Below are 26,119 nucleotides of genomic sequence, written 5' to 3'. Positions count from 1 at the left end.
TTTAGATTAGCAGATACAAAAATATAAAGGATAATATATTTCCCTTTTAGGGTTCACCATTCACTGCAACTATTTGTGCATGAATGTTGTGTAGATTAAATATGGTTTAGTTATACAGTCACCCAAAGGACACTGGAAGTTACTGATTCACACCTAAGGGAACAGGGGAACCAGGAGCACAGGCCAGGTGGGTGAGGCCAAGGACGGGATGAACCTCTCCTTTGGTAACATGGGGGTACTTGCTGGGGAGGAAGGGAAGCGAGAGATTATAGGGTGTGTGGTTCAGACTGCTTATCTGTTCTATTACACATTTCCTAGAGTCACAGGGGCACCAGCTGTGGGGAAGACATTATTGCCAAAGAATAGGCTTAGGCACACTCATAAGAGAGTTTCAAGTGTTAGGTATGATTTTCAGAAAAATGTCTGGGTCTTTGTAATATCCCTTGCCAGGAGGAAAGTATTTCATTGACAAGATTTCCTTTTAAAGGCATCAGTGAACTTTTCCAATGGTGAGAGGCTTTCCCTACTTCCACCTGCCCCCTACAATGCTGATGGGAAGAAAATAGAAAGGGAAATTCCTCAAATGTGGAATTGAACTGAAAAGCATCTTTTTGTTTTTCCTTCTTAGGGCTGCACCTGTGGCATATGGAAATTCCCAGGCTAGGGGTCGAATCGAAGCCTACGCTAAAGCCAGGCCGGATTCCAAGCTATGTCTGTGAATAGCTCATGACGACACCAGATCCCCAACCCACTATCAAGGCCAGGGATCAAACCCGCATCCTCATGGATGCTAGATGGATTCATTTCCACTGGGCCGCAATGGGAACTCCGGAAAGCATCTTTGGAACTGGAACTGTCTTAAGTGAGGCAGTGTCCATATGGTTGCTTTCTTTTTTCCCCACTAGATGGAGGTTGGAGCGACTGGGGAGAAGGAATGACCCTCTCTCTGGAACTAAGCCTTGGGGCTCCCATAAAAGAGATCTGCTTGCTCCCTCAACACTCCTTTTCTTTTGGTTGGAAGGCTTGGTAGGGTTTGTGAGAGAGATGCAGACCTTGAGTCTGAGAGGAGACCAGAGATGAGACGTGTGAGTTGGACAGATGGTAGCTTCTCTTACTGTGATGCTTTTTGGCCACACATGATCTGGGGTTTGATGACCAACTGTAGTGCCGCCTGATGCAGGTGACACTGAGGGAAACTTCTGGTTTAGTGATTATCAAACTGGCTGTGTGTGGCACTGAGCCGAGTTCCCGCTTTCTGAGGTCAGCTTCAGAGATTATGCCTGTGGGGCAGGAGTCCTTTGTTGAGGCTCCAGGACAAGACCCTTAGGGACACGGTGGTGGCTTGTGCTCCTGGCTCTGCCATGGACATTTGGTGGTGTTGGAGTCAGACAGCCTGGTTCAGGCTGGGGACCCCAGGGCAGGATGGTTGCTGGGAGGGGTGTATCCTCTAGCCTTCTTTCCAGGGTGGAGGGTTAGTCTAGATGCCAAATTATAGATATTCCTCCTTTACCTCCGCACAGGTTACTTCAAAGGAACAGAGCAGTTATTTCCACCCTGCCCATTCCTAACCACTCCCTCCCCAGTGCCCAGCCTCATTTAGCATTCCTGTAGGGAGATAGAGCCAGCCTCTGATTTGCATTAAACTGGCTTGGGGTTATGGAAAGAAAAGCAGCAAGCTGGGGCAGGGGAATTGCTCCTTGCTGTAGAGCATTCCTGGGAGTGTCTGGTGAGGGTGATGGCTATAGACCCAGAGAGGAAAGGGTTTGGAACTTGACCAGTGTGCCCATCTTCTTCAAGCCACCTGGCTGCAGGGCACCTTGGACAGAGTGGCTTCCTACAATTGGGATTTATGTCAAATCTGTATAGAAAGAGCATCTGGAAATGTAACTTTTGTAGTTAAAGACAATCAGATTTTAAAAAGAAGCACCTCTAGAACAGTCGTGACATGTCCATCATGGGAGATTTTAGGGTGTACCCTCCAGGAGGGCTTGCTGGACAGTTGCCCCCCCCCCCCCATCCCTGCCATCTGTGAAACTCAGGATCTTTTTGTAACAGACGTTGATTATTCACGACTTTTTATTTATTTTTATTTTTTATTTTTGTCTTTTTGCCATTTCCTGGGTTGCTCCCACAGCATATGGAGGTTCCCAGGCTAGGGGTCTAATTGGAGTCGTAGCTGCTGGCCTATGCCAGAGCCACAGCAACGCGGGATCCAAGCCACGTCTGCAACCTACACCACAGCTCAGAGCAACACCGGATTCTTAACCCACTGAGCAAGGCCAGGGACCGAACCCGCAACCTCATGGTTCCTAGTCAGATTCGTTAACCTCTGAGCCACGATGGGAACTCCCCAATTCACGACTTTTTAATATTGGAAGCTAAGAGTCTCAAAACATGTAAAAAAGTATTTTTAAGAAGTTTAAGTAGGAGTTCCCTGATGGCTCAGGGGATTAGGGTCCTGCATTGTCATTGCTATGGTGTGGGTTGCTGCTGTTGCGTGGGTATCATCTCTGGCCTGGGAACTTCTGCATGGCACAGGCATGCCCCACCCCACCCCCAAAAGTTTGAAGTGTAAAAACTTATCAAATAACTGGATGAATTAAACAAATTGTAATAAAATAGGTAAATTTACACATGTAGGAATGTGTATTTTGTCTCAACCTGACAGGGCCAACACCTGTCTCCTTTCAATGATTTGGGTATTCCTATGTTCTCTGTGTTTAAATATTCTCCAGCATTTGTGAAATTGTGCTACTCATTAATTTCCCAAGAGGCTTACGGTCTGGAGTTCATCGGGTCTGCTTGATTTCATGGTTCTTAGAAGAAACGCTTTTTCCCTCCTACCTCCGTGTCATGAGGAAAGACAGCTCAGTAGACTTCCCCTCTGTAATTTCGTCACTTAAAGGAGAAGGACATGAGGTGTTTGTCACTCCTTCAGCTTGGCCGGGTGGTGGTGAGAGGTTGGAGTTGGATAGGCCAGCCGTTGTTTGCTGAAAGCTAAACGGACCCAATCCACTGGCCCAGCCTGATGGCGGCCAGCAGCAGGAAGTCTTACTTCACGTCCTACTTTAAAGCTCTTTGTCAGGAATATAGAGTGAACTTTTCATTTGTATTGGTTAAGTTTTAAGGACCAGTACACATTTGGGGAATTGAAGTGAGCCTGGGCAAGTACAAGGAAGCTGCACTTTCCCCACTGCATTCTGAGCTGTCTGTCGCTACACTTAAAAGATGCAGCAATAACCCAGAGCTAGACTATCAGGGGAATGGGTAATGCTGATGAAAAGTAAACACACCTGTAATATAAAACATTTTTTATCAATATTAACAGGCAGACTCCTATGTCAAGGGAGGTTCTTGTAGTCCAAAGTTCTGGACTCAATCCTAGTTCTACCTCTTTGGAGTATGTATTGACTTTGAAATGTTACCTAAGTTTTGTTGTTGTTTTGTTTTGTTTTGTTTTTATGGCCACACCTGTGGCATATGGAAATTCCTGGGTCAGGGATTGAATCTGATCCACAACTGCAGGCAATGCCACAGCTGTGGCAGTGCTGGATCCTTTAGTCCACTGTGCTGCTGCACTGGGGATCGAACCCCATGCCGCTGCAGCGACCCCAGATGCTGCAGTCAAATTCTTTACCCATTGCAGCACAGTGGGAACTCCACCTAACAGCTTTTTTTGAATCTCTTTCTTTATTTGTAAAATGGAAATATCAGGCTTACTTATCTCAGTGGGTGATTATGAAAATCAGAAGAGGATATGTGTTTGAACTGCTAAGAGATTAGTAGGCTAACAATGATGTACTTCCTATGGGGTGCTTTTTCTTCAGTCATATCTTTCTAATACATCCCTAGACCTATAAGTCATAACTGGGTCTTTTTCTATTTGCACAACAAGTTAAATTTGGTCTTGGGTCCCTCAAAGTATGAATGGGTTCTTGGAATCATCCGGTTTTGTAAAAGATGGCTCAGTCTCTCACTCGTCTATTTGCCCAACAGTGTGCCATGTAAGAAGTGCGTGGTGGTTGGTAATGGAGGAGTTTTGAAGAATAAGACATTGGGAGAGAAAATTGACTCCTATGATGTAATAATAAGGTAAAAATATTTTCTCTTTGCTCACTTGGAGTTGTTTCAAAAGGATATAGTTTCCTATTTTAATACAGCTGAGTTTTGAAAGTAAGTGGCGTTGCTTTAATTTGTTTAAGCACATGAAACATTACTCAGGTTGTGGGTGGAGTAGGCTTAGATTTCAAGTCGTTCATTTAGAAAATATCCATGAAGTCCCCTCACTGTGCCAGGCACAGTTCTAGCCTCAGGAGGATATGGCCTCAGGAGGATATAGCAGTAAATAAGAACAATGTCCTTGCTCCCCATGAGGAGCAATGAGGGGAAGAAAACAGTCATTAAATAAATAAGGAAATATAATAATAAATGCCAGTAAATAAGAACAATGTCCTTGCTCCCCATGAGGAGCAATGAGGGGAAGAAAACAGTCATTAAATAAATAAGGAAATATAATAATAAATGCCAGTAAATAAGAACAATGTCCTTGCTCCCCATGAGGAGCAATGAGGGGAAGAAAACAGTCATTAAATAAATAAGGAAATATAATAATAAATGCCATGCAAACAATTGAAACATTTGTGATAGAGGATGATTGAGTGGCTGCTTTAGAATGGATGATCATGTCAAGGGGGAGACATTTAAGCTGGACATCTAAGAGACCACACAGTACCAGCTCTCTGAAGAACAGGAAAGAGTGACACGGGCAGAGATGATATTTCCTGTGGGGCCTCAGGCAGATAGGATGCTGGGTTTGAGAGCAGCAGCAAGAAAAGCAGTGATGTAGATAGGCAGGGAACAGGTTCCTGGCAAGTGGTTTTACTGGGAGTTGAAGAGGTAGGTAAGGAGCAGGCTCTGTAGGTCTTTGTACATTAGGATTCGAGACTGAATTTTAAGTGTAACAGAAAATGTTTGAAAATTTTCAAGCAAGAGAGCAACTCTGGTTATTTCTTTGAAATAGTCTGCCTGTGGCATGGACAATGAACCAGGAAGGACAAGGATGGGAATGAAGAAGCCAGTTAGGTTGCTGCATTTGGGTGTAGAATGGTAGCTTGAAACAGGATTGTCACAGCAGGGAAGGAGCTAAGTGGCTAGACTGAGGCATGTTTTAGAGGTGAAGTTATCAGGATTTGTTGATGTATTAGATGTGAGCAGAGATGGGAATGAAGGAATCCAAGATACCTCCTCCTAGGTTTTCAGTTTGAGATTGGCTGGATAGTGGTACCATTCATTGAGTTGGGGAAGACCAGGGTTCGGAACAGGTTCAGTGGAGAATCAGGGTCTCTGTATGAGAAACCAGGTTTGATATGCTAGTTAGATTTGCAGTGGGTAAGTCAAGTGGGCAGTTAAATAAACAGGTTAAAATTTTCACAGTGAATAGCCTGTAAGCTGTGTTTAAACCATGGACTGGATGAAATTTTCCAGGGAGAGACAGAGAAGAGGGCCCAGGACTGAGCTCTGAAGTACTCAAAACTTAACAGCTGAGCAAATAAAAAAAAAAAGAGTAAAGGAGTTGGAGAGCATCTACCATCAAAGCAGGAAGAATGTCAGGTGATCACAAAAGCCAAGAGAGCACAGCATTTTAAGATAGAGGGAGGTTTCAACCATGACCCATACTGTTAGGAGGTCATGTAAGATAAGGACAGAGGGTTCTCCATGGGGTTGGCAACCTGATGCTCACAGATGCTCTTGACAAAGAAGACTAGGAGGCATGATGTGGGGTAGAAGCCCAGCTGGAGTGGTTTGAGAGAATGACAGGTGAGAAAGTGGAAAAACCAGTATAAGCAACTCTTTTGAGAAACTTCACTGTAGAGTTGAGAAATGAGATGGTAGTGGGAGATGATTATGGACTCAAAGGGGGATCTTGTTTTTATAAAAATAGGAGATTTATTTCTTTCTATAGAGATAGGAGATTCTAGAGCATATTAGTAATCTGATGGCAATGAGTAAAGAGATTGGCGTGAGGTAAAAAGAGAGAGGGGATGGGGTCTAGAGTATAAGAGTGGGTGATCTCTACAATGGAAGGGAAAACCAGGATTGTGGTTATAATTACCCCGAGTCCCATAGGTGCAGTGATGGGAAAATGAAAACATTTCCATTTCTGTTTCTTCATTGAAAGGTTGAAGTAAGGTCATTATTCGGGGTGAGTTTGTGTGTGTTGGGAATGGCTATGAATAGTCTTCTGTAGAGTGGGAAAGCGTCCTGCTGGGCACTGCATCAGGCTGGCCTGGCAATGATTGGGGGTTTTGCTGGTTACAAGTGCCAAGGGTTTCTGTATGGTTACCCTGGTCTCTGTTGATTATTCATTTTGAGCAACTGTGAAAATTTATCCACAAGACGATACTGAAGCACTCACAAATTTCTTTATAATTGTCTAAAATCGTTCACCTAGAACCACAGCAAGCCCTGTGGGAAAAAGGCATGGGCACATTGTGAGAGTCATTTCAAGTGTTATTAAGACTGTTTTATATCGCAGAGTCACTGGCAAAGGGTAAACAGTATTTCTCTTCTAGGGGACACTGTTTTGGAAACAAAGCATTCCTTTTCATAGCATGCCTTCATGGTGTGTGCATAAATAGTGCATGTCTAACCTTGGCTTTGAACATCCACAAACCCAACACTGGATCCTTTGTGATTCTTTGGTTCACACCAGCAATAGTCATTCATTTGGATGTGCTTAGGTATAAATATGGCAATTTTATATTGGTACTTTGTTTCAGAGCAAGACAACTTTGATGGGTCTTCAAATCACCTTAAATGTGACTCTTGCTTGTCAGTCACTTAGACACACGTCCATGTGCTATGTGATTGTGTAACCCTGAGCAAGTAACTATTTCTGTGGATGCTGGGCTTGTCTGGATGTCCTTCAAGGTCTCTCTTAACTTGAATATTCTGTGGTTTTATGTTCCTGTTTTATTCTTTAGTTTTTTCCTGGAGGTAAGAATTATCAGTGGCCCCACAGTTTATTTTCGAGCATAAAAAAGAATGTTTCTCCCTTTGATCAAGTAGCAGTTTCATGAAAGGGAGTTATTTCCTCGGCTGTTACATGTGAAGGACTGGTGGATTGCTGTGTGGCCTTAGAGCAGTGGCTGCACAGCTGCCGGTTTGTCTCGCTCTGAGAGCTCCGAGTACTGTGATGCAAATGACTGGCACTGCACTTGGTTTACATGTGTTGTGTTTTACTACCCACAGAATGAATAATGGTCCTATTTTAGGACACGAAGAGGATGTTGGGAGAAGGACTACCTTCCGACTTTTTTATCCAGAATCTGTTTTTTCAGATCCCAGTCACAATGATCCTAATACTACAGTGATTCTCACTGCTTTTAAGCCTCTTGATTTAAAGTGGCTGTGGGAATTGTTGACAGGTGGAAAAATCGTAAGTTGACACAATTGACCTGCCTTCTGATTACCTTAAGGTTTTTGTTGTTTTTTCCTTTTTAAAAGACAATCACCAGTTGTAATTTCTATGTTCTTTATTTCAGAACACTAATGGTTTTTGGAAGAAACCAGCCTTAAATCTGATCTATAAGCCTTATCAAATCAGAATATTAGATCCTTTCATCATCAGAACAGCAGCTTACGAACTACTTCACTTCCCAAAGGTGTTTCCAAAAAATCAGGTATGTATTTTCCTTTGCACAGTTTCAAGCTAAAGATCTGCCTGGGGTGGGATAGTGGGCCCCAGGGGCTGTTGGAAACTGTATGAGAACCATGACTCATGAGCTGGCCTCTATGGGCCACATCCGAGTTAGTGAAATTAGATACCTGTGGATTTTATCATTGTTTTTTAGATTGCAAGGAAAAGAACCATAAATGGAGGTTTTTTTCTGCCCTTGAGGGATCTCCTGCATGTACAGGTAGCTCATCCGCCACCACCTCCTCTCTAGTGCTCTCAGGGGAGGAGTGTCTGGACCTGTGGGGGTGGTGGGTGGGGAGGTGGGGTGGTGGAGGGTGCAGCTGGTGGGCAGGCTTTGTGCAGAGAAGCCCATCTGGTTTCTTTAATTTTTTCATTGAAAGGAATCTCATTGACTTTGACTCTTGCAGCCCTGCTTGTCTACATTCCCTAGGAAAAAATATTCCAGACCCAAACAGCGGCAGGCTGTGTTTTTCACTGGAAGCTTGAGTAACTGTGTAATGTGATCTCAGCTGAAATGAGGTTTTCCCTTTTGTAATCAGGAAATAAACACACATTATATATCTTTAGCATGATTAAAAAATCTTAAGTATTACATACTTAAAATCAAATAACTTTTATTAAAGAATATTTTTAAAAGAGGAAATCATCCTTTTCTCTTCCCTTCATAACTCAGATGATCTCCCAAGCCTTTTTACCTTTTATATTTTTCTAGACTATTTCCTAGAAAGCACAAACACTTTAATAGTTGTTATTATACCATAGGTATTATTGTTTCCCTTCTCCATTTAATTAACTCTTCTCCTATTCATAGACTTTCAGTTTTGTATCTAGATTTTTCTTCTATATGTAGAAATGCATATGCTTATAGGGATTTTCTGCACACTGTGTGATTTATATAGGAATGACACCTAGAAGTGGAATCCCCAAGTCAAAAAGCATAGTTTAAACTTAAACCCTATTTCATAGTAATTTTGAGGAGAAAGGACAGCTTCCTAGTAATTTCTTTTTGAGGGGAAATGACAGCTTCTTGAATGTATACTTCGTGATTTTTCACTTCTTATTTTCATAAGTGAGGCAAGATCAGATTTATTCCTTGCTTTTCATTGTAGGTAGTGTCCTTAACAACTCAAGCACAAGACGACACTGGTCTTACTTAGAGATGATATGAGAACTAGTTGTAAGTAGGTTGAAGTTCCAGTAGGACCCAGTGTCCCAGGAGCTAAGTGAGGACCCAGCTGTATTAGCAGAGGTCAGCTATGTCAGATGCTGTCCTGGAAACATGGATGTCATATTGATATGGATGAGGATAAGAAAGTCGAAGAAAGCCTGTTTGAATCACATTAAAGAGAACATGAGACATGAGTGAGCCAAGGAAAATTTTTAATGGAGTTTTGCTGGAAAAGGAAGCAGAGAAATGTTTGGAAGAACATAGGATCAAACAAAGGGAGTTTTGGTTGTTTTTTTAAAAAAGACAGATGATAGATGTTTGTGTGCTGAAAGCAGCGATTCCAAGAGGGAAATATTGATGATGAAGAGAGAAAGAAGATAGTTGTGGAAGCAAAGTTGTTGAGAAAAGAGATGGTGTAAAAAAGCATGTACTAGAGGAGAGATTGGCTGTAGGTAGAACAGAGACATCCCGTACACATGGGACTGAACACTGAAAATATGCGGAAAGATGAAGGTAGATTTGGAATTGGGAGGAAAATATAGCTCTTGTCTGATTCTGTTTTCTAAGAAAGGTAAGGATTACATTGCCAATAAGAAGTAGGAAGAAAGGCAGAGCTGATGGGTAGAAAAGTATGAACTTGTCACCATGGAGAGTAGGAATGGAAATTCACTAGGGGTCTGTAAGTGGACTGTTGGACCCTGAATGCCCACTTGAGACTGTAGTCATACATGGAACTTGCGACCAGGAAAGGACGTTTTCTCTTGCCTTGCTCTGCTGCCGGGGTGTGGGTTTAACCAGGGTGAAGATCCTGTCAGGTGATAATATAGGTTCTGTCGGTAATCGGTGCCGAAGGAAATTGAAGGTCTGTGTAAGGGGATGATTAAGGTGGATGAAAGGAAGAAGAGAACTTGAAGAGGGACAGGAGAGGGAAAATGTGACAGGGTCAGTGGTGCTGGATGACTGCTGGGTTTTTAACCTGACCATTAATTTCCTTTTCCTAGCAGTTGGTGAGGGCTGTGATGGGTCACAGAAGTGCATAGGTTTTGGGCTTTCAGACAGATTTGCTTCTTGCAGTTTGATTTTATTGTGTTGCTTTGATTTTTTTCTTTTCCTCAGAATCATAACTTACCATATGTAATTTCCATGAGACCTGTAAGAAATATTTAATCAAAAGGAAATCTTGAATTTTCGTGTTAACAAATTTGATATATTTTGGTTTTGCCTTGGAAGGCCGAGAATTAAAACTTTGAATCCCAAGATCCTTCTGTCAAATCTATCACAGTATTTTTCAGGATATATGTACATGTAAAGAGGATGATTAGTTTCTTTCTAGTTTTTTTTTATCAATTTAAAAACAAAAGAGAGACTTTACTGTGCATATGTACATTTGGAGTCTTCATTTTCTAATAAGATTCTTACCATGGCAATTTGTCATTGTAGTTCCTTGATTAAAACCGTTTTTCCAGAGTTCCCATCATGGCACAGCGGTAATGAATCTGACTAGGAACCATGAGGTTGCGGGTTTGATCTCTGGCCTTGCTCAGTGAGTTAAGGGTCCAGCGTTGCCGCGAGCTGTGGTGTTGGTTGCAGACGCGGCTTAGATCTGGCATTGCTGTGGCTGTGGTGTAGGCTGGCAGGCAGCTCCAATTAGACCCCTAACCTAGGAACCTCCATATGCTACAGGTGCGGCCCTAAAAAGACAAAAAAAAAATATTTAAAATAAAATAAAACCATTTTTCCCTAGAGCAAGTTAAATCATCAGCATTCTAAAATATAACTGTTTTAAGGCTAATTTATATGAAGCCTTTCAGCATGATTCTATCCACTAGTGCATTAAGCTGTCCTTATGTTTCAAACATGGGTTCAACATTCTCAGGCTTTGCGTTTTCCACAAGAAGCGTGTTTCTGAAAACAAGGCAGCAGCATCCTTTTCGATAAGCCTCATACTATTAATGTGATAGGTTGTCTTCTGGGCTGGTACTGCAGTTTTATTTAAAAGACTTTATATTCAGAGTTAAGGTGTTAACTGTTTGGGGCTTGATCCTTAGCACATGTTGAGGGTTTAATTAAAGTGTTTCTGTCCTGATTAAATGTTCAGAACACCCTGTTTTATGAGATTAGGTCACCCAAATATGCTTTGTAAACAAATACCATGTTTTGAATTTTTAAAATTTTCATTTCCTCCCCCAGAAACCCAAACACCCAACAACAGGAATTATTGCCATTACACTGGCATTTCACATATGTCATGAAGTTCACATTGCTGGTTTTAAGTACAACTTTTCTGACCTCAAGAGTCCTTTGCACTACTATGGGAATGCCACCATGTCTTTGATGAATAAGGTAACCTATGTACACTTTGGTGTAATCTTTGATCTTCAGATTTGGAAAGCTTCTATTCTCCCTTCTCACCCTGTCATTTTAATGAGGGAACAGGTTTTGGAGGTCATTGATGGCTTGATAAGTGTTTAAAGAGATACCACATGCTGAAATTAGCATTTAAGTCTATAGAGTTTTTACTACAGCAGACCCTTGGGAAAAATCTCATCAAACCTACACAGGGACCAAGCCTTATTCTAGAAATTGTATCATTACTTGTACTATTTGACTATATAGAAATCTGTTATCTGAGATATGACAGATTCACCTAAAAGCATAGCTGTACTCATACTAATTATTTTCATGTAGTTTTTTTCAGTTAAGTAGATTAGAAGGTCTATAATATGTGAATCCCAGGAAAGAATCTTCCAGAAAAGTTATAAACCTTTATACTAGATAATTCTTCTCTGGAACAGAGATTAATGGTGGTTGATTTGATGTTTAAGATTTTTACTTTCATTGAATAAATGGGAATTTTCTGTTTTCCTAATTACAACTTAGATTGGTGACACCTCGCAAATGACAGGATGAAAATGTTATCTATAGGTTTTCAGTACTGAACTGTGAGTGATTTGCTGTTAAGTATATGGCTATAGCCCATGAAATGAAGCCAGTCCTCTTAAACCCTCATCCCGCAAAGACTATGTGAGCTGAAGGAATGGTATTACTCAGGTTAGAGCGTAACATCGTCAGTTGTGGTTTCTAGATTTATACCATAATTGAGTAGACCAGAGGATGATGTGAGGGAACTTCTTACTGATGGGATGGTTTCAGTGGAAAGAGTGGGCTTTAGGGAAAGCTCTGGCACAACAGTGCGCAATGAAAAAAGAAATTAAAAAGGAAAGACAAGTCCATGACCTATGTCATCTATGGAGCTTTTTAGAGCCAGCACATTCCATTGCTGCTGCTGTTAATTATCTTGAAATTGGGACAGACGGTGATTTTATTTCATTTTTCTTTAGAATGCATATCACAATGTGACTGCAGAGCAGCTCTTTCTGAAGGACATTATAGAGAAAAACTTTGTAATCAACTTGACTCAAGATTGACCCTACAGACTCAGAAGATGATGCTAACAATATTAGTTTTATTTTTATACTGCAATTTTTAGTTTGTTTTTAAAATATGTTGGATGAACTTGTCAAGAAATTATGTATATTAAGTCTGTTGCTGCCTGGTGATTCATAACCACCAGCTTAATTTCTGTGAATATATTTAATTTATGGAAACCAAGATTATGTTTAGTTAAGATATCAGGGAAATAGAAGGTTTCATTGCCTTGTTTTAAAAATAAGCTAGTTTTCTGAAGTGTTTTTAAACATCTTTTTATAGTTACTTCATCCTAGACTTTTAAAGAGATGGGACTTCCTAATAAGTAAGGGGATTGGTTTACCACAACAAAATTTTAATACAACTTGACATTTTGAGAGGTTTATCTGGCCACTGTAAATTGATGGGTAACGGTCATGTGGCAGTGCTCTGACATGGCATACTGGAACCACTTCAGGTCTCTATCTGGATGACTATTTGGCTCCTTTTTGTGGAACCTGATTGATTGGAATCTTAAACCAGGTTTGAAGGGGTGGGTGGCTTTGGAACTCTTAAGATCATATTGGTGTAACTGAGCATTGTTCCCTGCAGTGAAGTAAACCATGATTATGATGAGTAGTTGGGTAGCAGGAAGATTTTTTTTGTTTTTAAGTCCAAAGAAATAGCATAAATATGAATTCTGGATAAGTAAATAACCAAAGAATGCAATTACTAAAGGCTGGTAGCTGCATTATTTTAAAGAAATACAATTTATACAAAGAAGCTGAACTAGGCAAGCTCAAGGAGAAAACTGTTACACATTATTTTTTTTCCTGGCTTAATTTATTCATTAAATTTTTGGAAGTTTATTGCAAGGAAAAACAGAAGATGTAAATGAGTAAACCTTTAAGAAAAGCCAAGCTGTTTCTGGATTTAAATGGTATTCTCATGAAAAATCAACTGTCCGCATGTATAAACTGCGTCTTCAAATGGAAAGCTTACCTAGCATGCAGCAAAGAAGAATCTTGTGGGATGCAAACAAGCCAACTGGACAAAAGTGGTGAGCTAGTCTCCCATTTCATTTTAATGAATATAAGCAATGTTACCATCATTCTATAATATTGGCCATAAAAATTTCTGACTAATCTTAAAATTGAGGAATGTGGCATTTTATATAGTATGAGAAACGACTATAAACCTCAAGGTGGTATATTTAAAAAAATATCTGAGCACGACACATATACAATTTATTAAAAACACATGAACACATTAAAATCTCACTATTTATACAATCTAAATTCTAGCAACATATACAAATACTGAGTGACTACAGTACATGCCGAGGTAAGAAAAGTACATTCTGGGAGAATATAACTGACACTCAAGCCATTTTTACCTATTTCATTACATGATTTGTTTCTACCTTTCCCAGTGCCAAAAAAAAGAAGAGATGAGAAGAAACGAGTCACAATTTGGACTAAATGAGAATTAGTGCCATGGTTGACCTAAAAATATCCAACTCTTATTTAGATCTTGCAGTTTAGGGACTTCAAGTTCAGAGCTGAAAGGCAGAGCTCATAGGTAACTTTAATAAGTAGAGCTTCACTGATTTCTTTTGGGGGGGTTGAAAAGTTTTTGTAGTCCCACCTAAACATATTCATTCCTTCTAACTAACTGTATCGTCTGACATTGTGTTTACATAACCTTTTTGGTCTCCAGGTTGACCGTGTGGAGCCCAGGAAAAGAAATTCAAGGTTTATCACATTCCATAGAATTACGGCCACATTCATATTTAAATGAGCTTATTTTCTACTTTGTGTGGGGGGTGGGGAGAAGGACATGTGTATACATACCATAATTTCAGTTAGTGTATAAATCCTCTACTCATCAGCAAATAAAACCCATTGTTCAATGCAAAGTGCAAATATTTAAGCGAAACTTAAATAACTGGACTAGACCCTACACAATAGTATCTATTTAGATTTTACAGCTTTTAAAATCAGCATTCACAATATCTTATCTTTAACTGTACTGGTTCCTAAGATCAAGTAACAGGGAAGTCAGTGTAATTTTATGAAAGGACCACATTTCCTGCATCCATTGTCTGATTCTATTTTTATAATTGCATTAACAGGAAAAAAATATAATCCAATAAACAACAGTGACTTAAATCTTTTTACATGTTTCAAGCAAAGATAAAAATACAAGGGAATTTTGTAAAAAATGGTTACTTTCACATTTTCAGTTGTTACTTGATTGTCTCCAAAACTGTATATATATCAGAGATATTAATGTTAAAAAAAAAAAAATCCCCAAACAGGAGTTCCTGCTGTGGTGCAGCAGATCAGTGGTGTCTCTGCACTATCTGGATGCACAGTGGGTTAAAGGATCCGGTGCTGCTGCAACTGCGGCTCGGATCTGATCCATGGCCCGGGAGATCCACAGACCATGGGGCAGCCAAAAAAGAAATAAAACAAAAAAACCCTTTAATATGAAAACAAATGAATTAAAAAGTACAAAACCAGAACTTTGTATCCGGCTCAGCTCTTCATATGGAAAGTAAAATATATAATAGCAGTAAAAACTAAATATTTTATAAAAACCATTGGTAGTTCAAGGACAGCACAGTGGCGATAAAAGAATCAAGTCTTAAAACATACATAAGAAAACATCTTCTCAAAAAAAGTTCCGTGGGAAAACAATTAGGTGCACACAATTACACAAAATAGTAAGCATTTGTGGAAAAACGAAAGTTACTGAAGTTACTTCTCTTAAAGCTTCAAACAGGCGTATGATTTGAGAAAAAGTATATTTTTGTGTACTAAGGATGAATAAAAAATAAAGCAACTGGTTTACTCTTCCCACCTGAAAAGGGATGACTGCATTAATATATGTGCTTTACACATTCATATCTGTTTTTATAAAGATATGCATATCGGTTTTTCAGTGAATTATGCCTCAAAGTTTGTCAGAAAAAGGAAAAGCAAACAAAAATGTAAGACCAACAAAATCATACAACCACAAGGCAGGGAGGCTATGGAAATAAGCAGTTCTATTTTGAAGCAATGTTTTATCATAGTGGAGCACACTCATGGAAGTAAAATGAACACTGTAGATCTGCAGTCAAATTTAGCCACTTCTGGCAACATCGCCTGGTGGTGCATGCTACAGGAAATGACTAGAACCTGATGGGGAAGTACATTTCAACGTTTAAGTCTACAAAATAAGGTTGATAGAAGAACGGATGCCAAATTCATATATTTTAATCATATGATTTCTCATATTAACTTACCAGTCTAAAGACTTACTTATTATTTTATTTTGGTCTTTTGTCTTTTTAGGGCTGCACCTGAGGCATATGGAGGTTCCCAGGCTAGGGGGTGAATCAGAGCTATAGCTGCTGGCCTATGCTACAGTAACAGCAATGCCAGATCTGAGCCACCTCTGTGACCTACACCACAGCTCATGGCAACGCCAGATCCTTAACCCACTGAGCAAGGCCAGGGATTGAACCTGGGTCCTCATGGATACTAGTTGAGTTTGTTAACCACTGAGACACGATGGGAACTCCTAAAGGCTTTTAAAGATGGTTTTTTACACTAAGGCTAGTAAACTGCAGACACTTTCTATTTCAGCCATCTGAAACTAGTTCTGGGCAAAAAGTGACAAAGAAGTTGCCCAGGGGCATCAAAAACAAGACAGGAATTTTCCATGGCTAGGATGCTCAAACATTTGTTCCTCAGGTATAATGTAAAGGATGACTCCTGCCTCCACAGAGCTGAAGAATACATGCTAGGTTTATATTTACATTAGTTTACTGTGGAAAACAAATGTTTTCTTCATTTGACTAAAAACAACACCTTGAGATTCGAAGAAAAATCTGTAAATGTAAAACCAAAGAGGGCAAATTCTGGCTACCTTTTTTTGCGGGGGAAGGTAATTTATAGGACTTCTCAGGAATGACTTTGCCTTTCACCACGATATTTTAAGTGTGTATTGTTTACAGTGTTCAGTTAGAAGCCCTCAGCGTTCCACAACCCTCTCTGGAAAAATTCCCTTGCAAATAAAGTTGGGGGTGGAGAATCTCCTGTATAGCTTTTTTTTTTTTTTTTTAATTTGTAGAGTTGTTCTGTTTCCCCTCAGAAACATTAGGGGATCTGAAATAATGAGGCTGATAAAGCAAGGATCACCCATGGAAACAACACTCAAGCATTTATAAACAGAAGAGTGGGGCTGGCCACCACGGGCCCCAGGTGAAACAAGCAGGGATGAGACCAGGTCATGGATGATGAAGGGTTAAAGCTCTCAGCCATGTCAGAAAGTGAAAAACCACCCTCCTCATTAGAGGTCAGTTTCCTAGTACAGATCTTCCTAAGCAAAGATGGCTAAGTGTATACGACTGTAATCAAAACAATGATTGTATTGCTGATTTTTTAATCCAGAATGCAATATGGGAAGAGAAGAAGAAATCATGATAGTACCCACCTTTCACAAAGAGCAGAATTTCAAGCCATTAGACATTTTACGAAGAGTACCATGCTTATTGCCAGAAAGGCTTACAGAGCCATCTTGAGTTCATAATGTACCTGCAGCATTGGTAATAAATACTCAGTGATTTTTAATTCTCTTGAAGTGCATAGTAGGGAGCTTTTTCTGTATTAAAATCATGTTTTACAGTAGTAACAAACAGGAAGTTTGAAATTTAACAAGCAAGTGGTAACTGTGCCATGATGACACTTTTAAAGCAAGATGAGTAGCTTCCTGTACCTCGGTCCTCACGCTTCCCCCAAGCACATCCGTGACAGATCATGTAACACGTTCTATATATTACTACCACTAACACAATAAAAAAGGCCATGTGCTTTAAAATGATGCTTTGTAAAAAGCAGCATCACCTTCAAAGGATTTCCTTAAAGACATCACATTCACCATCCCTCCCCGCTCCTGCCACCTCCTGTGTGCTCTGTGGTACCTGGTACACCAATTCGTCGGGGGCACTTGGGCCTGGCTTCCCACCTTTTGGGGTATCATACTGGGCCCGGGCTGAAGAGCAGCTATCAGTCCTGGAGAGAAGAGTGTTGTATGTTCCCACTAAAGCAGGAGGCTGGTTCCCTGTGGCTTTGAAAGTGGACGTTGAGGGCAGACCAAGTGAACCTGTGGGGTGCCCAGACATATCCATGACGATTGGGGTGGCATACTCAGGCCCAGTGATTGGGAGTGGTTCAGCATAGGCATGATAAACTTCTTGCACAGGAGAGCTGTAAGGATCTAGGTCAGCATACCCGGCTTCTTTTCCTTCTTCTGGTTTAAAGGTGGATCTCTGATGGAGTGTGCCAACAATTCCTCCCACAAGTGGCTGTGCATACTCTGGAAGTCACAAAACACAGACAACAGAAATGTCACGTCATTAACTCAGGGATCTTACAATTGAGGATGGCAGCTGAAGGCTTATACCAAAGCAAACACTTTACGGAGTGTTTGCTATCAACAGAGACCTATGGATTTTCCAGTAAGAACCAACTTCAAAAATTAAAATGAAAGATGTTATCTTGTAGATGTGCCGGAAAGCGTCATTCATGTGGTTTTGCATAAAGAGTGTTTGCCTATGTTCTTCAGATAATATTTCATTGGAAAATAAATATTCTAATACACACTAGTATTAGAATAGTAGTAAATATTCAAATACTAGTATTTGGAATAATGCTTAGAAAATCATTTCACAGATTTTTTTTTTTCCTTTTCAAATACTAGAAAATACTTAAAAATATATATTTAATAGGGAATTCCCTAGAGTCAATAGGGAATTATTGTAAGGCCCACTGTGTCTTTCCTGCTGCCTTTTTAATACCCCCAATTCCCCCCCAAAAACATGAAATTCCAGGTAAACAAAGTGCCCTAAGTTTTTAGAAATTAATATCCCAAATTTATGGATAGAGTATCTAAAACACAAATGACTCTCTTGATGAGCTTTTAAAAAGTGGTTCTACCTTTGGAAAACTAGCTCATCATGAAAAAGATGAAAGATACTGTTAAATCCCAAAGCACTTATAGCAAGTATAGCATTTTCCTCCCTCCACCCGTGGCTCCAGAGCTGCCACTCATTACCTGCAGAGTCCGTCTGCAGCACTGTGGTGACTTCCCTTGGACTCAAGTGATTCACTTCACTACTGCTGTAGCGGACTGGGGTTTCCTCATGCTCCACTGATCTGGCAGGGAGAAACTGCTTCATTCCTTTCCACCAGCCTTCATTGTGATCATAAGCAAAAGAGAATTAATGAAAAGCTATGTCTGAAACAGCAATAGTATATGAGGGGAGAAATCTGGTTGTGTTTAAGCCATTTCTATAACAAATGTCTACACAAACCAGCCTTTATGTTCAAGCTTTTTTTTTTTAATTGTGGTAAAATACACCTGATATAAAATCCATCTTTTATGAGCAAATAGTTCAGTGATATCAATTATATTAATACTGTTGTGCAGGCATCACCAACATCCATCTCATAACTCTTCTTGTAGAACTAAAATCCATACCTAGTACTCCTGATTCTCTTTTTTGCCAGCCCCTGGAACTCACCATTCTACTTTCTGTGTTTATAATTTTGAATACTCTGGAGTTTCTGTCCTGGCACAGTGAAAATGAATCCGACTAGGAACCATAAGGTTGCGGGTTCGATCCCTGGCCTTGTTCAGTGGGTTAAAGATCCGGCCGGCATTGCCGTGAGCTGTGGTATAGGTCGCAGACGTGGCTTGGATCTGGTGTTCCTGTGTTGTGGCCTAGGCAGGCAGTGTAGCTCCAATTCGACCCCTAGACTGGGAACCTCCGTATGCTGTGGGTACGGCGTGAAAAAGCAAAAAAAAAAAAAAAAAAATTGAGGTATTCTAAGTACCTCATACTAATGGAATCATATAATATTCTTCTTTTTGTGACTGGCTTATTTATTTCACTTAGCATGTGCTTAAGGTACATCCACACTGTGGTATACTGCAGAATTCCCTTCTTTTTTAAGGCTTGATATTCCATTTTATGTATATCCCACACTTTGCTTATCTATTCAGTAGCTGACGGACACTTAGGTTGCTTCCATGTTTCAACTATTGTGAATAATGTGGCTATGAACATGGGTATAAAAATATCTCTGTTTCAATTCTTTTGGGTCTATACCTAGAAGTGGAATTGCTGGATCATATGGCAATTCTATTTTCAATTTTTTGAGGAGTCACCAAAAAATTCTGTTTCCCACAGAAGCTGTACTATTTTACATTCTCACCAACAGTGCACAAGGGTTAAATTTCCCCACATCCTTGCCGACGCTTGCTGTTTTCTGTTTTTTCCTGTTTTCTTTTGTTTCCTTCTTTCCAGTAACTTTGGGTTTAATTTGTTCTTTTTCTAGTTCCTTAAGTTGTTCAAGTCTATATTTTGCTTTGATAGAATATCCAGTTCAAAGCAGAACACAATAGAAATCTCTATCAAAAGTGTATACTAGGGCAAATCACTACTATTACAGTATAGCCAGATTCAGTCTGTTACAGCAGTGGTTTTTAATAAATTTAATTACGTTCAAAAATTCTTCCGAAGATCAACTCTGGGATGGTCTGTCCCCACCACAGGTCTTTTCAACCCTAGTCACAGTGGACTGGCTCCTATTAGTCACTCTGGGAGCGAGAAGTGGGAAGGATAAGACCCGGAGAAGGCCCCCAGTGTAACCTGTGGCAACCTACCACCTACCACAGAATAGAAATTCATAAGATATAACTCATGGAAGATTTCACTGACTCGTAAACTGCTGGACTCCACGTGGTAAATATCCACAGCAGAGTGACACACACACACTGTGTCACCGGGACCGCAATCCTCTGCTTCTTACCCAGTGTTCACGTTCACCACACAGAAACCTGGTCTCAAGCTAGACACATGCATGGGGCAAACCAGACAAATTCTCCAGAAGAAAAAGAACAGAATATGTGTTATGGGAAATTCTTACGTTTCATTTCATTACTTATCAGCTAGAAGCGAATTTAGAGAAAAGTAAAAACAATCAGAAGAAGAATGCCCTTTTTCTAATAGTACTGGGGAGTTCACGTGGGCCTGCAAAGGACACTCCTCTGTCACTACTGCCACCTGGAGGGCAGGGGCTTCCCTCTGATGGAAAGAGATGCAAAAGCCATGCATGAAGTACCTGCTCGGTCCCAATAAGGTAAGTCATATGTGCCTTCAGTTTTTTTCTTCCTGGAAAAATACAAGAAAAAAAAATAGCAAATAGAGTGAATTCACTAGCAAGAAAACTCTGAAACTGCAGGATAAACACCAAAGTTAATAATTAGTCAAGAGTACACATTTCTACTTGCTGATCTACCTGGGGGAGGCTTCATTTTCATTTGACTTTCAAAGTTGCCACTGCTGAAGTTCATAAATTCCGGACTTTCAATAAATATTAAACAACTATCTCCTGAGATATCTTATTAGCCAACTATTTGCCACAAAAAAATGGATAAAGGAATTTAAAAAAAGACTAAGTGTGCAGATTAAAAGGCTGAATCAAATCAAGGCCCAACCCTGACATGTGGGTTACTATGGGGAAATCATGTTAGATTTTAGTTTCAAATATGAATTTCACAAATTAGTTGATTCACAAAGTTCACAGAAAAAGCCCTACATTTTCTTCTACATTGTTATTAACATGTTGGTTTTTTCTACAGTCCTTTGCCCCAGAGAAGTTTAAAGTATCACATAATACGGTAATTGCATAATCTTGATTTCTCCATCCTGTACAGGGTAAGCCAACGCTCTCACTAATAATGAGAACAGGATTTTCCATGCCTGGCGGCCAAGGGCCACATGCGCAGTAACAAAGGTTCTCCCCACCTCCTCCTCAGAATTCCAACATATCCTCCCCTGGAGAAACCTCTACCCCTTCCTAACATTAATTGCTATCTACCAAAAGCCTTTTACAAAGAAAAAACTAAGCACACAAAAGGACATTTTCTGATGCTGGCATGTAAAACCAATGAAAATAATGCCCTGCGAGCTAAAGATAAAGAGGCTGATCTATTGTTATCAATGAGGACAAGACAGTTAGGTGATTTGATCAAGATTGCAAATGTGGCTTTCTCAAAGAGCGTGAGCTATGTGCATTTCCTACTTGGAAGCATTCTTTTCCAGTGTAAGACTATGTTTTTATTATCGATACAAAAAGCTGTCTCGTTTTAAAAATACACTACTTCATTATTTCGAAGTAAGGTATAATGTAAAATTCGTGGAAAAGACAGTAGGTCCTGAAGCTATCCAGGGACTGAATTATAAAGAATTTCATGTGCTCCATCTCAGTGTCAAAGCTTTATTTTAGGTTATTCATTACATGTGAAGTACTTAGAACCGTGCCTGGGATGGGTCAGGGATTCAACATATGTAGCTGTTTTATTATTACTTTTCTCCTATTTTCCACAGCCCCTTAATGGTACTTCTTTTATTCCTTGTCACAAAGCCACATATCAGCAATTTCATCTACTGTGTTCTTACAAGTAACTTCATGCCTGCAGCTCAGACCTTCTGTCCTTAATAGGCTCATATTCCACGTGCCTCTCAGGAGTCTGAATGTCCATAGGGTCCTTTGAACACTCTCCCAAACTCATCTCAGGTTGTGCCTCCTGCCTCCCTATCAAAGCTCTACTCCCAGTCCTCACCTCCACACCCCTGGGCTTTACCCACAGAGGATTGGACTTGATCAACAGATGGGTCAGAGGTAGCAGCCTCTGGGTTAAGGGCACAGCTTCTGATGCCTGCACCAAATCTCTACTCTGTGCTGACCAGGGGACCTCAGAAAAGTTACTTATGCTCTCTTGGTCTCACTTTCTTCTATAAAATGGAATTTATAACAATACCTGCTTCACAGGTTGTTTTGAGAAGGAAATGAGTTAAAACATGTAAGGTATTTAGAATAATGTGTAAAATAAGCATTTAATTTTACCCTTTATAAAAATTTGCTGCTGCTGCTATTCTCATCACTATTATTGTTGCTGTCCAGTTACTTGCAAGCATGGTGACCCTTCTTTCCTGGACTCTCCTAGAACCCTTTCCCCCTGCCCCTCCCTCCTGCTCTTAAACTAAGTTTCTGGTTCTGCACAGACAGCATCCCCAGCACCAGAACCCAGACTCCACGCACTCCTCCAGCTTTTTCCCTCCCCTGGAACACACTGTTAGGATGTGGTTTCTTTTTTTTCCTTTCTTTTTTTTTTTTTGGTCTTTTTGTCTTTTCTAGGGCTGCACCTGCAGCATATGGAGGTTCCCAGGCTAGAGGTCTAATCGGAGCCGTAGCTGCCGGCTTACACCAGAGCCACAGCAATGCCAGATCCAAGCCACGTCTGCGACCTACACCACAGGTCATGGCAACGCCGGATCCTTAACCCACTGAGCGAGGCCAGGGATCAAAGCCGCAACCTCATGGTTCCTAGTCTGATTCGTTAACCATTGAACCATGACAGGAACTCCCTAAGATGTGGTTTCTTTTGAGTTGTGATTCCTACTCATCTTATGTGAAACTTACAGGATTTAAGCGATGTTAAGACATGTTACATAGTTAAAATAGAGTCCCAGTGGCGCATGCAAACTTCCCTATGAATTGTTTTGAAACACCTGCTATAGGACTGCCAGTAACTTAAGTGATAAACTCAGAATATTACTTAGATAAGAAGTCCGATGGGCCATATGTGTCAAGGGAACAGACAGAGCAATTGAGCAATTGAGACAGAGCAGTTGAGACTCCTCCCCTGGGTAACAGTTATTCCTTAAAAGGAGGCCACTGAGCCAAGTGACCTGAGCACTTTTTTCTGGAGGCTGGTACTTTTGGGGCTGAGAGCTGTTCCAGATGGATGCTGCTGGAGGACCTGTGGAGATGAGAGGGACTTCCCACTCAACATGTATAAAAGGACCCATGGCTGGACAGAGAACTACTGCTGGTACTGAAACGCCTCCTTCTAGGCATCTCCTAGGAGTGGTCTGTCACCCACTTTCCTACTTTGATTAACGTGCGCTGTGTGCTAATTATGAGTAATAAGCTGAGTGAGTCGTGAATTGAATATTGGCTACTGTTTTATCTATCTACAATCCCATGATTCCTACCTGCTGGGCCCAGGAGCAAACAGGTTCCATGGTGGATGGTCCACAGACTTTGGGGTTCACCACTGGACACCCAGCACATGGCTCAATACTTACTTGGCAGGGAGTAGGAGTTCAAATATTTGTTGAATGGCTAAATAAATTAAGTCCCTCCAAACTGCCAGCCACCAGACCTGACCCTCCTTCTCTCAACTCCTGACATCTTTACTGGTCTAATTGCACAAGCCAGAAACTTTAGAAAACCCTAGCACCTCCTCCTTTCTGAACAAATAGCCAGTCACATGCCCCTAACCGACCCAGTGGGAAACCTCACCCCATCCATCTCTCTCCCTTCCGTATAACTGCTGTTATGTTCCTGCATGGCCTTAGTAGTTTCCTAACTCATCTTGATGCCTCTTCTAGTCTTTCACTCCTCTTCAATCTAGCCTCTCAAACTCCTGCCATTCCTCCTACAATCATCTGATAATATCACCTGTCTGCTGGATACTGCTCAGTGATTTCCCCATCTATAGACTGAAATCTACATCTCTGTCTCCAGAAAGCCCTTCCTGGTCCAGGTGCATGCTGCATCTCGATGGATCTCTCTCAGTGCTCCCCCATGCCAGTGAGATGACTCATGATTCTGCCTACAGTCCATATCCCTGTACCTTCGTCCAAGCTATCCCCTCAGACTAGACCATCCTCCCTTCCTCTAGCCAAATCCAACTCCTCCTTTAAGGCAAAACATGCCAAATTTGAGGATTACACTCTCCTGAAAAGAAGTTTTCAACTAACTCTCATAGTACTTGCATCTGTGTCCCTAGCACTCCATACACAGACCATCAAGCCACAGTATAAGAGTCAGCCCTGCTAAACAATCTGGCGATGAGAACTACACCTCATTCTTTTGGTAAATATTACTACGTACCTATTATGTGTTTCACTAATGTGTTTAGCCCAGTGTACAATGCAGTATTTGATATAATAAAAGTGTTCAGTAACTGATTATGGAATTGAACTTATTCATTTTTTATGGGAATAAAAGAGAAATGTATATATTTTTATTCTAATGACTATCTTAACTCTCTCTCTCACAAAGAAATTGTAGTTCATCTTCTATATTTAGTTTCTATTTCACATTTGGAAATACCCCCACTAGGATAGGCAGGCGAATCAGCCTATCTGTTCTAACCTGTTTCTCCAGTGCCAAGCACACACCAGTATGAGGATGAGAGTGGTGAGGACCATGACCAGCACAGGGACAAGCACCGCGGCCAAGGCTACGTCTGAAAAACAAACAAAATACACATTAATACCAAAGGCAGAAATCACTACAAGAAAAACAGTAAAGATTACCCCATCTTATTCAAACTTAATACCCCAACTTATTCAAAGTTTCCTATCTCAAAAAAAAAAAAACATAATTTATGTAGTAAGACTGAAAATGAGTGGCTTTCGTGAACACACGGAAGTTTGTCACACTGTTTGCTCCACCTTTGTATGTTTTGAAATCACAAAGACAAATGATAAAATGGAAAAATGTATTTTCCGCATGTGTGATAAAGGGTTAATGTGATTACTACAAAATTACAAGTAAAAAATCAACAACAGAAACATCAGCAGATGAATAAGCAACACATTAAGAGCACAGGTGACCATTAAACATGTTCACCTCACTAGTTTTCAGAGAAACAGAAGCTCAAACAAGATGCTATTTTTGCTTATCAAATTGGCAAATATTTAAAAGAACAACTAATTGTTGAAAAGGATATTAGGAAACAGGTTATTTCTATGGGACTATAAATAGACATTATCTTTCTGATTGGCATTTTGGGGCAATATCTATAAAAACCTATACTGGGCAATTCTTTATTAGAATTTCTTCCTAGGAAAAAATTAAGATAGCCTTTAAAGATGTACCTTTTAAAGATGTTTGCTTCTGCATCTGCAGAAGAGTGAAAAACTAGAAGTAATCAAATGCCCAACAATGAAAGGGAGTAAGTAAATCATGGTATCCTTTTTCTAATAAAATATTATTTACCATTTGGAAGTGATGGTGAAATATTTATAGAGATGGGAAGATAAATATATATATAGTGTTAAGGACAGAAACCAAACCTGTGTCTAAACAAGGCAGAAACCAACCCAATGCTGGAGCCTGCAGGGACCTGGCAAACACTTAATTTCCTTTCTCACTCCACAGCTAGGGAATCCTGGTCTGCTTAAGGCCATCAGGAGGCCAGTCTCTTCCTTCACCTAACCTAAAGCTCCTCCTGGCCAGAAGGGTGATGATTAGCAACAACAGCTGATATTTACTGTGTGCTATGTGTCAGACCTGCAATCTACTCCCTATACCTGTACCCAAAGACAGAAAGAGGGTGGTATACAGGGAGGAGACAATAATCAGTGACACCAGGCTTCTGAGCAGCTAGATGGTGGGAACCAGGGCTCAGGGGAATATGCAGGCTCCACAAAAGGGAGTGTCCTAATGGCTTCCACTTTGTGAAGTTGAGAACATAACCGAGAGTGAGTGAAGACCTCTGGGTCAAGGATTTGAAAAATATGGAGAATGTTTCAAATCTGTTCTAGTGCTGAGAACAGACTGAAGAGCTGACCAGGGAAACAGAAAGATCTCCAGATGGTGCTGAGGCCCCCACTGAGGGAGGATCTGGATGTTACAGTGGCACACGTGTGACCATGACATGATTTTCGTCAGTATCATTCTCAGACTGGATGTAAAAATAGAGAAAGA

The 26,119-nt window shown here is 40.5% G+C and overlaps 2 protein-coding genes across 12 annotated transcripts in view; one reads left to right on the top strand and one right to left on the bottom strand.

Moving 5' to 3' along the window:
• The window catches only part of ST3GAL6 (ST3 beta-galactoside alpha-2,3-sialyltransferase 6), a 71,440-nt gene extending 50,720 nt beyond the window's left edge, over positions 1-20,720 (top strand). For 6 of the 9 annotated variants that reach the window (XM_047793953.1, XM_047793997.1, XM_047793957.1 and 3 more), the window contains 6 exons: positions 3,997-4,092; positions 7,252-7,438; positions 7,545-7,682; positions 7,854-7,919; positions 11,058-11,210; positions 12,209-14,451. In XM_047793953.1, coding sequence (XP_047649909.1) covers positions 3,997-4,092; positions 7,252-7,438; positions 7,545-7,682; positions 7,854-7,919; positions 11,058-11,210; positions 12,209-12,295 — 727 coding nt within the window. In that variant the 3' untranslated portion in view covers positions 12,296-14,451. Of the gene's footprint in view, positions 1-3,996; positions 4,093-7,251; positions 7,439-7,544; positions 7,683-7,853; positions 7,920-11,057; positions 11,211-12,208; positions 14,452-19,883 lie in introns of those variants that run through there. The other 3 variants (XR_007136672.1, XM_047793967.1, XM_047793977.1) reach the window with 3 other exon arrangements.
• The window catches only part of DCBLD2 (discoidin, CUB and LCCL domain containing 2), an 87,814-nt gene continuing 78,364 nt past the window's right edge, over positions 16,670-26,119 (bottom strand). For 2 of the 3 annotated variants that reach the window (XM_047793905.1, XM_047793910.1), the window contains 4 exons: positions 24,560-24,653; positions 20,453-20,502; positions 18,381-18,518; positions 16,670-17,642 (listed from right to left, as the gene is read on the bottom strand). In XM_047793905.1, the coding sequence (XP_047649861.1) occupies positions 17,173-17,642; positions 18,381-18,518; positions 20,453-20,502; positions 24,560-24,653 (752 nt within the window). In that variant the 3' untranslated portion in view covers positions 16,670-17,172. The remainder of the gene's footprint in view (positions 17,643-18,380; positions 18,519-20,452; positions 20,503-24,559; positions 24,654-26,119) is intronic. The other variant, XM_047793919.1, reaches the window with a different exon arrangement.

Source organism: Phacochoerus africanus, chromosome 1 (assembly GCF_016906955.1).
Source record: "Phacochoerus africanus isolate WHEZ1 chromosome 1, ROS_Pafr_v1, whole genome shotgun sequence".
Lineage (NCBI taxonomy): Eukaryota > Metazoa > Chordata > Mammalia > Artiodactyla > Suidae > Phacochoerus > Phacochoerus africanus.
Note: the sequence above shows the minus strand (reverse complement) of the source record. Positions and strands in the feature narration are given on the sequence as shown.